The following is a 13221-nucleotide window of genomic DNA, read 5'->3' as shown; positions in this document are numbered from 1 at the left end:
TACAAAACAAGATCAAAGAGCGATTAGACAACCAGCTAAACTGCCAAAAGTGAAAGGGAAGCACCCTCTGTCACAGCAGAGGGACAGAAATGAGCTACCATAGGAAGGATTCAGACATCTCCCCCTTCCCATGAATCACCAGCAGCTGGAACCTTCCATGACACCCTGCACAAAGGACAGGTGCAAAGGCAGACACAGGGAGGTTTACCTGTAGCACTTTAAAATCTTACTACACCTATTTGTCTGCAGGAGCATTCTGTCCTGCAGCCGGGGCTCCAGAACTGTGTGGGCAGGGTGCCTGCAGCTCTGCTGGCCTAGGTCTGAGCCCAGCCCAGTGGATCAGACTGCCTGGGCAGCAGATGGGTACACAGGCAATGAAAATCAAATGGATCTAGAAGGTACTGAATGCAGCTGCCCTTCACAAGTCCTGTGGTGTGGGTGGCTCTGCCTGGGAATTACTGGCAGAATTAAAAAAAAAAAGCTGCTGCATTACTGAAAACTGCTGGGGGTGGGGGGGTGGGGTGGGGGTGGCGAGAAAAAAGGATGGGGTAGGGGACAAAAGTCTGCAGAAGTTTTTTGTCTCCTTTGCTCCCAAAGAAATCCCTTCTGAAAATTGCTGGTGTTCACAGCTAGGAGCCCTCTAGGTTTCAGCCTAAATATACTCATAGGCAGGTTATATCCACTAGTTACTACAAACAAAATGCAACCACATAGATCCAAAGGTCCAAAGCAATATGAAGAACACATCACCTCCTTCTAAGCACACTGCCGCAGGAAGGCAGAAACTGGGCTCTCCCACTGCTGTACAAGAATGTATTTTTCAGCATGGAAGCACACTAAATCTGTTGTATCATCATTCCTTATTTCACCAGAGACTCAATTCCTCGGTCTTGTTATATATATTCACATTGAAGAGGGCTTTGCTACATGAAAACTTCCCCAGTTTCAAAATGGGGGCCAAGGTACTAAACAGGCGGAAGCAGAGCCCCATATTGACACAGCAGCACTGCCAAACAAAATCTTTTGTGGGAGAAAGACAGAGATGTTGCAATATCAGGATTGCAAAACTCAGCTGGATTGGGGGAACACAAAACTTTTAAGTGAAAATCAGCATGGCAGATGTGGAAGGTACCTGCTTACCATTGAACATGCTGTTGGCAATGGCACCGCATGGAGCCATGGGCGTCCCGTTCCGGTAGGTGGTGAAAGGTGCGCAGTAGCTCTTCTGAATCTCCATTCAAGGCCACAGAACAATCAGACACAGAACCAGGGGCAGGGGGCCGGGGGGGAGGCTGTTCTGGTTTGCTGGTGGTAACATTCTCCTCCCATTCCTCCTTCTGAAAAGCCAATGGATAATTAAGTCTCCAGTACCTTTTGGTCACATTTGGGCCAAATGAATGGATTTGTAGTTGAGGAACACCTTCCATATCACAGTAAGTAAACTGGAAGTCTTCACCCAATTCTGCTGTGGACTTGCAAACTCCAGACTACAAGAACTCATTTGGGGATCTGCTATTGTAACATAGCTACAATTTAAAACGTTCCTGTGAAGCCCTGACTTACCCTAAACCATCTTACTTTTCCTTCTTTTTAATTTCGGCCTGGACTGCTTCCCCGGTGGAGAACAGCAGATGCAGTTAGCCACACTGCTGCAGTTCTTTGTGGAGAAATCTTGATGTATAAAGACACAGTGTGAAAAATAAAACCCCACCTCAAATTTATCACTTCTCTCCTATCCCAGCTCATAAGAAACTAGAAATCTTCAGGTTTAAACACAGAGATATTTTCCAATAACTATTAATAAGCTTTGTACCTGATTGGCACAAAAGGCAAAAGCGCATGCACCTGGATGCACACAAACAAGCTGACTGGACCCCTGGAGTATCAGGTATATGGAGAACATGTCCTGAGAGTTACAAGAAGCATTTTATTGAAACAACAGATTATTATGGCACAATCATTGTACGTACTGAGAAGACAAGTGTGTGGACCGTGTGCATATTAAACAATGCTACTTTTAGGCCAAAGAAAATAAGTTTCAGATTTGTAAGTGAAAAAACTGCATATGACTGCCTTCTCCAATTTCCTTATGCAGCTCTGCTGCAAGTGATGCTGTCTAGCCTCCTCTTTTGACCTCTGAGTTGCACTCAGAATGCTACATGATCACCTATTTCATCATTAACTTTTTCTTGCTCCTTGTCCACTTCCAAAGCCAGATGGCAAAATGAAAGACTTAGAATAACTTAATTCCCTAACTCTATAATAAAAGCACAGCTTAAAACATTTCTGGCTAAAGCACTTGAAAACACTAGAAGGAAAAGCTTTCTGTAAATGTATTTCAAAGAGACAACATATTTTTAATCAGCATCTCTACAAGGTGCAGGTTTGAGAATTACAACTCTGGGCTGACATCTTTATTTATCCCCTCAGTCTTCCTCTCTTATTAACTTACTAGACACAATGGCCCTAACAATCATAAAAGCAGAGACCGAACACTGAAAATCTGTACCTTCCTATTATTCCCTAGAGCTATTTTAACACACTTACAGTTATGTCTAGTTAGCTCTCCATATGGTCAAAGATGCACCTGAAATACTGACGATCTCATAATATAAAGAAAACTTTCGACCCAAGAATTGTGCATCACTTCTTGATATCATGTATCGACGGTGGTTTTCATAGAAGTTTTGCAGGCCATAGTACATAAAAACCTCACCCTAGAATTCAAGGATAAACCCCTTCAGCAAGGTGAGTCCATGCAGACAAAGAGAAACCCTATTATTTGCTAAAAAAAGGAGGGGAAGAGAATACTCCGTTAATACTTAAATGTTGGTAACCACACTCTAAGGAGTTACTTCAGTGGACGCTAGCAAGAATCTAGTCTTTAGCCCAGCTGAAAGTTTTAGTATTTTGGCACAAAATTAAACATACTTCTTAAATCACCAAATGAAAACAAAATAAAAAATGCCTGATTATTATTTTACTCAAGATGGCATGGCTGGCCACAAACCTGTGAATTGTTTCACAGTGTATTCACAATATGATTGTGAATAACTTCGTGGAGACAGACACACATTTTCCATAAAAGAAGGTGGACAAACAACTTAAAGTACCCATGAGCTCTTAATTCCTTCAGATCTTTTGAAAAATAAGGCTGCCTCTCCTCAGTTATTTGAGCCCTTTGGAAAGTTTAGTCTTGTAATTAAAAGGAGAATACTAGGCAGGCAAACACAAACAAGAAAGAGGTTTAGTAAACTATATAAAAAATATTATTCAATTGAATAAACTTCTCATCTCAAACATCACTTATCTGAAGAATTACAGAGTATTTTAACAGCCTCTTCAATGCTGAAGAACCCTAAAGTGACTTTATAATTTAAATTGCACTGTAATTTTAAGGGGTCATTTATGCAGTACTAAGCACAAGATCTCTTTGGAAGAATATGAAGCATTTTAACAGTCTCAGAAACATGACCCAGTAGTTTAGGACAGGAAATGAAGGATACTTTTCCCAAATGAAACTGCAGAATGACATTGCTAGACTTGAATTATTTCAAGGACCTTGGGGATTAACAGCATAACCCTTGTAAAAAGACTACAGGGGTTTACTTATGACAAGTGGTCAGAGCTTCAGATTTCCTTCCGATTTGAGATCCTAGCCATGCAGCAAGAACTAGCCCCAGGCCAAAGGCAGGGGATTTGCTACTGACTCAGAGATCCAGAGAAAAGTTGCCTCCACAGTCAACCACCATTTACTCGGCCCCCACCTTCTCCATGGACATCTCCCAGCCAAGGACAGAGGTAGCCTGATCTTGATTATTTTTAACACGTACCAAAATGAATAGCAAAGGTCAAAGTGTAAAATTTTGAGTATGTCATGTTTTTAAAAAGTACAAAGAAAATTTAGTCAGGAGCTCTACAGAACACAATTAGTGTATTTTATTATATAGAGATATAAGTAACAGGAGGTAGTAAGCAACCTGAGTTAGTTTCTCGCGTCCACTTACCAATATACCTTCCTTTAGTGTGAAATTAACAGAACAGTAGCATTCCTTATTCCAACTAGAGGAATTTTCACGGAGTTTTAATCAATCTGAGCATTTATCTGAATAATCAATCTGTCAGAGAAGCGAACAAGCAGAGATATTGTAATAAAGGACATGCACACAGGAAAAGGTCAGTGTTTTAGCTCCAAGACTGCTCAGAGCAGTTCAGTTCTCTTCTAAGTGACTCTGGACTGACAAAAACGTTAGAAATCGACAGAGAATCAGGACTTGACCTCAATGAATATTCATAAATTTTATCCCTAGTTTAAAGCTGTTTTAGAGCCTAGTGATGATGGCTGCAGAACCTCCATACCTGCCCCGTGACAAAGGAGTGCTGAGTGAAGAACACTTCTGCAGCTTGGTCTGACTGACCAAGTAACACTTGGCAGATTCCCCCGTGCTGCGGCCCACCCCTCCTGCGAGCCTGGATGTAGTGCTGAGTGTTGGCTCCAACCAGGAGTCTACCAACACCACCACAGCTCTAACTTGCTCCTGGAGGCATTTGAACATCAGGGCTTACCTGCATTTTAAGATTCTGCCCCAGAAAACATGTATGTTCTTCTAGCACCAAACACTATCAAAGGGATTAGTTTATTTCCCTTCAAAACCCCAGGAAATAATGACATTTCAGATACTGCCAGTCAGTGGCAGGGATTACCACCCGTATTTCAGACATTAGCATGCAGTTAACCATCCAGTGATTGGATTTTACCAGTGATCAACTACCTCTGAGGATTTTCACAGGACTACTGGCTATTGGACACATGTCCAAAGCATGAAGCCATCGCTATCATCTTTATCCAGAAGGAAAAAATCAAAGCCTTTTCCCTCCAAACGCAGCCGTCATCTAAGAATATCCAAGAACACCACCCCCAAACAAACCTGGATTTCTCCGATGCTGTTTGTGGACAGTATGAGGCAGACTCCCACAGTAAGGCAGAATGTGCCTGTGAGAAAGAAGCTGGAGAGCACATTCGCAATGGTAAGCTGGGGCTTCCAAGCTGGTAGCTTTTGCTGTTTGAATGCACTGTTATCTGGACATCTGGAAGAACGCACCTCTCCTTCTTGCGGAACAAAACTAGCCTTGTTTTTCATTTTCTTCTTGGTGAGAGGAAGGAATAATATACTTGTACTGGAGAGTGCTGAAGCTGAGACACTGTCCTTACTGTGGGGAGACTGTATTGTTTGTTCAAACCTGCATTACGGCCAGGAATTACTTATTAACTAGATCTCTCTCTTCCTCATTTTCTACATTTGTGCCTGGATCCTCACAATCAGCTTGTACCAATCAAACGATTACGTACTTTGGCCAGGGTGTTCAGCTCATGCCTTCTGGAATAGCTTAAATATATGCTTTTTCTGCCCCACAGTTCAGTAGGATTTGTTGTATCTTATTCATTTGCATGGATACTGCCAGCTGTACTGGAATTTCTGTGTGATCGGAGATGTGTTATTTCTTCTCCCCTCACTTCCATAGCTGCCCAGCTAACAGGCATGGCGTACAATGAAAGGATCTCTACTCCAATTGCACGGGATGCCGCTGGGGAGGACTGCAAATGCAAGGACAGCACTGGACAGAAAACATTGCTTTAGAAGATCAAATCAATTTTCTTAACTGCGACGAGCGAGGGGAAGCAAGCAGCCGACTCAATGTGAGTGATAAAGCAAGCTTCGATTTATTACGGCGCGATTAGTCTTACATACAGTTCCATTTAATTATGCCTACTAGTCATCTGCTGATTGACTAAGCTCTAAAGGGTTACATTTTCATACGTCCTCCTACTTGCGGTTTCTGCGGATAGCTAGCTACATATATTTTTTTTCTCTCTTGTCTACGCGAATTCCTCAAAGTTATTTACAACATTAGGCACAAGGTCAGTGCCTTTCTCAGCTTCCTTATCAGCATGCCTCAGCACAGCTGCAAGGCCTGCTTCAGCTAACTTACGCTAACTTTGTTTCACAAAGATCTTTAAGGGAGTCATGGCCGTGATCACACAGCCATTCTGCAACATTTCCCCCTTTTTCTCTTTGCGCAAGCAAAACTTGTGCAGTTACACGCTCGAGTAATTTTCGAATACAAGAGAGAGCACAGCTTAAACATACGAGTGCAATGCTAACAATTATTACTATAAGCAAAACACTTTACAACAGCCCTTTTAAACTACCAGAAGACCGCCCTAATAATAGAGCACCATAACTTTGTCCATTAATTATCAGAGGTCCTCGGACACGAGTTGCAATTTTTTGTGTTCGGTTGTCTATTAATGTTGTATCTACTGCTGTTGCCAGGTCCAGGCCGAGGCTCCCTCGGGTGGCGGGTTGTAACACGGTGTCTGTCAATAAGAGTTGGTCATGTCTCCTGGAGGGGGTGTCGTGAAGGTGATAGGAGTCGCGATTGGGGTCGACGCGCTGCGGCTCCTCGCGCTTGGTTTCTCGTTTCCCGTCTGCCGACAGACGTTGGTCTTGTGGGTTCCTTGCTGACAATTTTGGCACCACACTCGACGTTGTCGACATCGGTCACGGGTATGTCCTGGCTTCCCGCATCGATAGCAGAGGAAGTCTCGGCGCGTGGTGGTCACTGGCTTCGGGGGCGCGGTAGCCCCAGGGGGGCGCAGAGGCGCAAGCGCTGCAAATGCCTGACTTTGGGCTTGCACTAAATCTCTCCCTACTGCTTGGATTGCTTCCACTAGCAAGGCTTGCTGACCTACTGGCACCCGACTCATTCGCTCTAGCATTGTTTCTACAGAAGAATCTAAGGGCAGGGTTACTAAAATGCCTTTGGTGTCACTGTTACTATTCTCCAAAATACATTGGCGCAATAACGGCCCTTTCATAAAGTTAGGTATATCTGGTGGGCTCACTGTGGAGGCCTGACTCATTCACTGTACTACGTAACTGACAATATTTTCCAATCAAAGCCTCCCAGGTTCCCTGTCTTTGGTTAGCGGCATTCATCTGATACGTTACAGGGAAAGCTTGTAGGGGGTTGTCTTGATCAGCAATATAAAATATTCCCTGACCAGCCGCTTCTTGTGCTATTTTTTGCCAATTAATGTGCGTAGAACGCACCAGTTTCTTTACTGTTTTTTGGGTTTTTTTGTTTTTTTTTTTTTTTTTTTTAGAATTTTGTATTGACTGCCCACTGCTATTTTCTTCCTCAGCAGCACTTTCGTCAAATGTGTCCCCGCCCTCTGGCCCCCCCGAGGCTACTGCGCCGAAAAAAGGGGGGGGGGGGGGCGAAGGACACGAAGGGTCTATAGGTGGTACAGTGGGCTCTATAGGTGGTACAGAGAGCACTGTTTGTGATAAAGGGGGTATTGGAATGTGATTTTCACATAGCATAACTTTTCCTGCATTAGGATCTGCGCTTGCAAGTCGGCTTGTTACTGCCGCAGCAAGGTGTTCTGCTTGATATCTTTTTACACAATTAGTTACTTCACGCCATGATTTCATCAATTCTTTTGCTGCCTTATCGTCATCTATAACTAAGTCCCACAAGCAGTCCCTAAACGCACGCCACTCCTCTACTTCAAACATTTTTTCAGGGTCTGTAAAAAACCCTTTCGCTTTTCCCATAGTAATTAACCTGGCCAGATCTTTTAAAGGGCCTACTCCCCGATTTTCTAAAAAGCATTGTAAAAGTGCTACCTCTTTTTCCATAGCGCGCTTAAAACAGTCCTTTTCCTTGATTAAGATGCAGCCTTTTCTCTGGGTATACACTCACGGACGGCGAACCTTTCCTTGATTAGTCGTCGGTTCAAGCACGGATCGAGTTACGATGCCTGCATCAGTCGATCTTCGCTCCCTGGTCGCTGCTACCAGTGCTTCTCCGTCCTCGCTGTCCGGTGAAGAACAAGGATTGGGGGTCCTTGTTCGGGCGCCACTTGCGACGAGCGAGGGGAAGCAAGCGGCCGACTCAATGTGAGTGATAAAGCAAGCTTCGATTTATTACGGCGCGATTATGTCTTATATACAGTTCCAATTAATTATGCCTACTAGTCATCTGCTAATTGACTAAGCTCTAAAGGGTTACATTTTCATACGTCCTCCTGCTTGCGGTTTCTGCGGATAGCTAGCTACATATATTTTTTTCTCTCTTGTCTACGCAAACTCCTCAAAGTTATTTACAACATTAGGCACAAGGTCTGTGCCTTTCTCAGCTTCCTTATCAGCATGCCTCAGCACAGCTGCAAGGCCTGCTTCAGCTAACTTACGCTAACTTTGTTTCACAAAGATCTTTAAGGGAGTCATGGCCGTGATCACACAGCCATTCTGCAACACTTAACCTACTGCATTCATTGCTATTGATTCAGATGGAATTTAAAATTGTAAAAAGGTTATGTGTTCTTTATCACAGAAGGGCAACTCATTCTCAAAACGTCTGATTTGGATCAATAGCTTTCCAAAATGCTGATGCTTTGCTCTCACCTCAACTTATCTTGTCCTCTGGAAAAAATTCATCCATTCCCTACTATTCACAACAACAAAAGAATCACCCAGCGATCATCTCCTTTTAATTTAAATGGACAAACAGAAGAATAATTTTTGCACAATTCCAACAGTTTAAATCAAAATAAAGTCTCGATATAATACAGCAATAATTTATCATCTAATAGCAAAAAATAGCACTCAGCCAGCTAATAGATGAAATAGGTGAAAAATACCTTTTCGACACATTATTGAAATCCATACAACTTTTTCAAAGACCCTCAAGGGCGAGAGCTAGATTACTATCATGACAGAAGTAAATGTCTCGTTTGGGACAGCAGGGGGAGGTAACAGAAAATGGAGTTGTACAAAGACTTTCATACCCAAGTTTGCTCATCTTCAAAGTCTTAAAAGTGACATATAGTAGTAAATCTACCAGGTAAATGCAATGTAACTCTAATTTCAGTATCACATTGTTCCTGCAACAAAAAACATACTAAAACTACACACAAACCTTCTGTTTCATTACTGAAAGAAAAGGAATCTCAGAAAAAGTTGCAATGCACATTCTTTCTGTATTGGTAAGACTTCTGAAAAGTCAAAATTCTTGATTCCATCACCTGTTAATCACTTGACAGTTGCAGGGAGCATAACAGTAAAATGCAGCTGCAAATGACTTCCTTGTTGGTACATTAAAAGAGTCCCAGCTTCATAGACCCCTCTCTGCACAGCTGTATAATACTCATCTCCAGTAGGTCAATTGTTTCTCTCTTTATCTGAAGAAAAGAAAAATCAAAGGCATAAAAACTTACTGATAAGGCTTTGGCTAAATACCTTTATTTATTTACTCAGGCACCTTACTATAGGACTAGAAATTAAAGAAGAGGTTCCCATACAAGGTCTGGAGGTCCAGAACGTTTCTACCTTGTAAAACATCTAGCATTTGCTCTACAATCCTAAAGTGTAACTATGGCCTGTGAAGTCCCATCTAACATGGCTACAGAAAAGCTGTCACTGGTACGGAGCTGATAAAGCAGGCCGCAGCAAGAGGTCCACCCTGGGCTGCAAAATCCAGATTATCGACTGCTATCAAGGAGTCCAAGGGCACTACTGCACTGCAACAGCCACAATGCTGTCTGTGTCTGAGACACTTGAAGGAAAGCGAGCACGAAGGTCAGGTCTACATGTGCTGCATGCAAAGTACTTTGTAACACGGATATGGCCATAGCTTATCCCTTATCTAAAGATAACAGACAAATGTGTTTGAGAGTAAATACTGACTACATATTTCAGCAGGAACACAAGATCTACCTCTATCATCACAGTTCGTCCAGAGTCTCCTTATAGCTCCCTCTTCCCACTTACAAATACTTTATTCACAAGTTTTCTCTCAGGATCATACCTTCTGTGCCTCAACTTTGCACAGGAATAAGTGATGTGAGAAACCTGACCAACCCGTATTCCACACTGGATGTGCTATGTGAGGGCAAAACCAGTTGTCTTTCTATCACAAGTCCATTTCTTACGAGCCTTTTTACTTTCATGAAGCCTGAAACTTAAAACTTTCTGTATTTTAAGACTTACTCAAGGTTCAGTGTTCGTATTGTTTGCAGACAATACAATATTGATTTTTGTTGAAAAAACTCCACTTGAATCTTAAGTAGTGAACTGAGACAGCTCTGTATTGCCGTCAACCTCTACATGCAAAGCTTTCCTAGTGGGAAAGTGTCCTTTGGTCAGGTCAGAAAGTGTACAACCAATTTTTATTTAAATGTCTATGCTTTAGTATAACTCGAGTGTGCCAAGACAGAGTCTGACAAACTCATTCACCCCTCCTCTGGTTTCTTTGTGAGTTTTCTTTTTATTTCCTTCCCTCCACTGTTTGGGATGAATGAAGTGGGAGATAGAAACCAACAAAATAATAAAAAAAAAAGATATCCAACAACATTAACTAATGAGACGCTGAGGCAACTAAGAGAGCAGTGGATCAGGACACCATCCATTATGTGGATATGATGGGATACAGGACTGTCACGTGGGAAGATTCCTGTGTTTTTAAATTCATATATTTATCAGAATATATCACTGTGTATGTAATTTTCCACTGAACACCAGGTGAGTATAAAACCAGAAAATAGAATGGACACGTTTCCAGCTGTTCTTGCTTTCTGGTGTAATTACAATGAAATTTAGCAACACAGGACCTTAAATATGCAAAGAAATTATCTCGAGTTGAGGTCTGCACTGAAAGTAGGTCAGTGTGCCTTGTTTCTAATTTTAAGGGTACAATTTTGCCTCCACACTAATACGGGATGAAAGAAATCAGTATGTCAAACTCCTAATTCTCTAAATCATGTTTTTGGTAATATAATTTCTCTATTCTTTGAGAAAGCTTATGACTATTCATAGCACATATTTGACAATTTTTACACAAGCAGAAGAGTAAGAGCCTCTGTTCACTAAGACAGTATTTCATACTTCAAGACTGCAGGTTGCCAGAACACCTCACTGTTTTCTACTGTGTTAAGATGAGTTATCTCCAAAACATTATTTGGGCATCTTTTATTGCTGACATTCCTTATAAATAGCTTTCAGGAATCTGCCTGATGTCTGTGGCAAGATGCTCAACTTACATAGCTCAGGATGTCAAAACCCTTCGTGTATGTTGAGTTACCCGAGCCAAGTGCAGGTCTGAAGACTTCTTTAATTATATATTCACTATTCTGTGATCACACATATTCCTTATGCTAACATTATATATGAAGGTATAACATTCTTTCTTACTTGGTTTTAACTTGAACTAAGCCTTAACATTTCATGCTAAGATATCCTTCAGCTTTTTCCTTAATAAAATACCTCTGGAATCACAATTTTTGGCCTATAATCCCAGACAGACATGCAGAAATGCTGTGATACTACCTACAGTGAGCTGAAAGGGATAGGTCAGGTTTGCAATAGCTCAAAATGAAATATCAGGAGTGTAATCTTCGTTATTTTCGAGGTGGATCACCTATAGTCTACCGTATGTGTACGTACTTCAGTTGACTTAAAACATCCATCCCACTGCAACCAGCACCTCTTGTACCGTTATGTCTGTGAATTCGTGTTCTCTGGTCTTTAAAAAACTTCCAGGTAAGTGCAACCACCATACAAAAAACCCTTACGTATTTACCACAAGAGGGAGCCTCCTTGCCTCAAAAAGCAAAGCTGGCGTTTTTGCTACTTAATTTCTGCAATGTATTTTTTTGCAGGGTGCTTTATCCAAGATTATTAGGAATGTTGTACCTTTGTGTATGTGGGACTGTAAAATACAGCACACTCAAATACATAGACAAGTGCAGAGAAGGATTAACGACTGATAATTTGTTTCACCTGTGAAACAGTGTAATTTCTATATGCAAAAATGTTCTTTTTCCCTGGAGATTCTGCATATTGGCCTGCTCTAAATGTGCAAAAAAATGGAAACACTTGCAGGAAATTGGGAGCTTTATAACAACGACTGATAGAGGAATCTGCCTCTTTCACTCTCTCTGGCAAAATACTGGCTGATGCCCCACAGCATACAGTAAACATGCCTTGTCACAGCAATAAATGTGAAAGCTGGATTACAGAATTGGGAAGAATCGGGAACTATCTTACGAGGAGTCTACAAATGATGGGTGGCTGTACACACACACACACACATAAGAGCTGTCTGTAGATTTAGTCACAAGAAGTTATCTTACTCTCAGATGGAGACAAATAAGGTTTCTTTAGTTTTTGAAGAAGCTTTTGCACAAAGTCATCTTAATGAGAGAACTTCCTGAGAACAGGTAGAACCACCATGTAGCATACACAGGAGAAATGCACAGTACTACTGAGAAGTCACAGCTGTGACTTGCAATAAAAAAGGAAAAAACATCTTCCTCGGGCAGTAATTTTGAGATGTGAGAGTACAGATTTACCAGTCCAGTGTTGATGTTTTGTGTTTCTAGACCACTGAAATCAGCTTTACAGAAAAGAAACCTTACTGAGCAAGATCTAGGAGCTTGAATCAAAAGTAATGAATGCACAGAATATAAGACATACAGGTGCTTATACAATACCTCAGGGATATCCATCATTCTCCTTAGTTTCTGATCTCTCCAGTTCCAATCCAGAATCATGTATTTTGTGGAGTTCAAGCACAGGCCATCTAAAAAGGCAACATAAATTTTACTACTAAGATAATACGACATGTGCTTATCAAAATGATTTTTGGCTTTTACATCTTTTGCTGTCTGTTTCCAAGGAAACTAATCTCTGAACACTTAAGTACTACATTTGTTGGTTGGAAACTAATGCACTGACACTGCAAACTCCCTTAACCACATAATCCCATGCCTTTTTGGAAGATAAACACAAAAGCAGAACAACTACTGTTGCCAGCTTTGTCAAGAACTAACATCCTGCCAGAAAATAATTCCTCAAGCTTCCTCTTGATTAAACCACAGGAGCTGAATTTCCACAGCTGATGAGGAGCTGGTAAGTTACAAGGACCCTAGCCTGAGAAATCCTGTTAATGAGAACTGGCAGTGTTTAGCAATTTACAGCCTGGGTGCTGTGTGCATGTGTGTCAGGTCAGTGATGCTGCTGAAGAATTCCTTTATCCTTCAAATAAATGGTTGTGAAAGACAACAAAGGTCCTTTCTGAACTGGCCCTCCAGCTGTTCCCCTATTTTTCCCTAATCTTCTACATAATGCCCACAATTTTCTGTGTTGGTTTTGA

At 41.6% G+C, this 13221-nt stretch overlaps 2 protein-coding genes across 6 annotated transcripts in view; both read right to left on the bottom strand.

Moving 5' to 3' along the window:
- LOC308059096 (cell cycle control protein 50C-like) overlaps positions 1–7362 on the bottom strand; it is a 35964-nt gene extending 28602 nt beyond the window's left edge. The window contains 5 exon segments of the mRNA XM_080376018.1: positions 1141–1225; positions 2610–2717; positions 4008–4088; positions 4092–4118; positions 4929–7362. Of these exon segments, the coding sequence (XP_080232144.1) occupies positions 1141–1225; positions 2610–2717; positions 4008–4088; positions 4092–4118; positions 4929–5141 (514 nt within the window). The 5' untranslated portion in view covers positions 5142–7362.
- A 140-nt stretch (positions 7363–7502) lies between these two features.
- Positions 7503–13221, bottom strand: part of CMSS1 (cms1 ribosomal small subunit homolog) — a gene marked incomplete at its 5' end in the record, with an annotated part of 239809 nt that continues 234090 nt past the window's right edge. For all 5 annotated transcript variants that reach the window (XM_080376004.1, XM_080376003.1, XM_080376002.1 and 2 more), the window contains 2 exons: positions 7503–9250; positions 12560–12648. In XM_080376004.1, the coding sequence (XP_080232130.1) occupies positions 9167–9250; positions 12560–12648 (173 nt within the window). In that variant the 3' untranslated portion in view covers positions 7503–9166. The remainder of the gene's footprint in view (positions 9251–12559; positions 12649–13221) is intronic.

Source organism: Falco punctatus, assembly GCF_963210335.1.
Source record: "Falco punctatus genome assembly, chromosome: 2".
In the NCBI taxonomy this organism is placed as follows: Eukaryota; Metazoa; Chordata; class Aves; order Falconiformes; family Falconidae; genus Falco; species Falco punctatus.
This window is presented reverse-complemented; position numbering and strand designations above follow the sequence as displayed.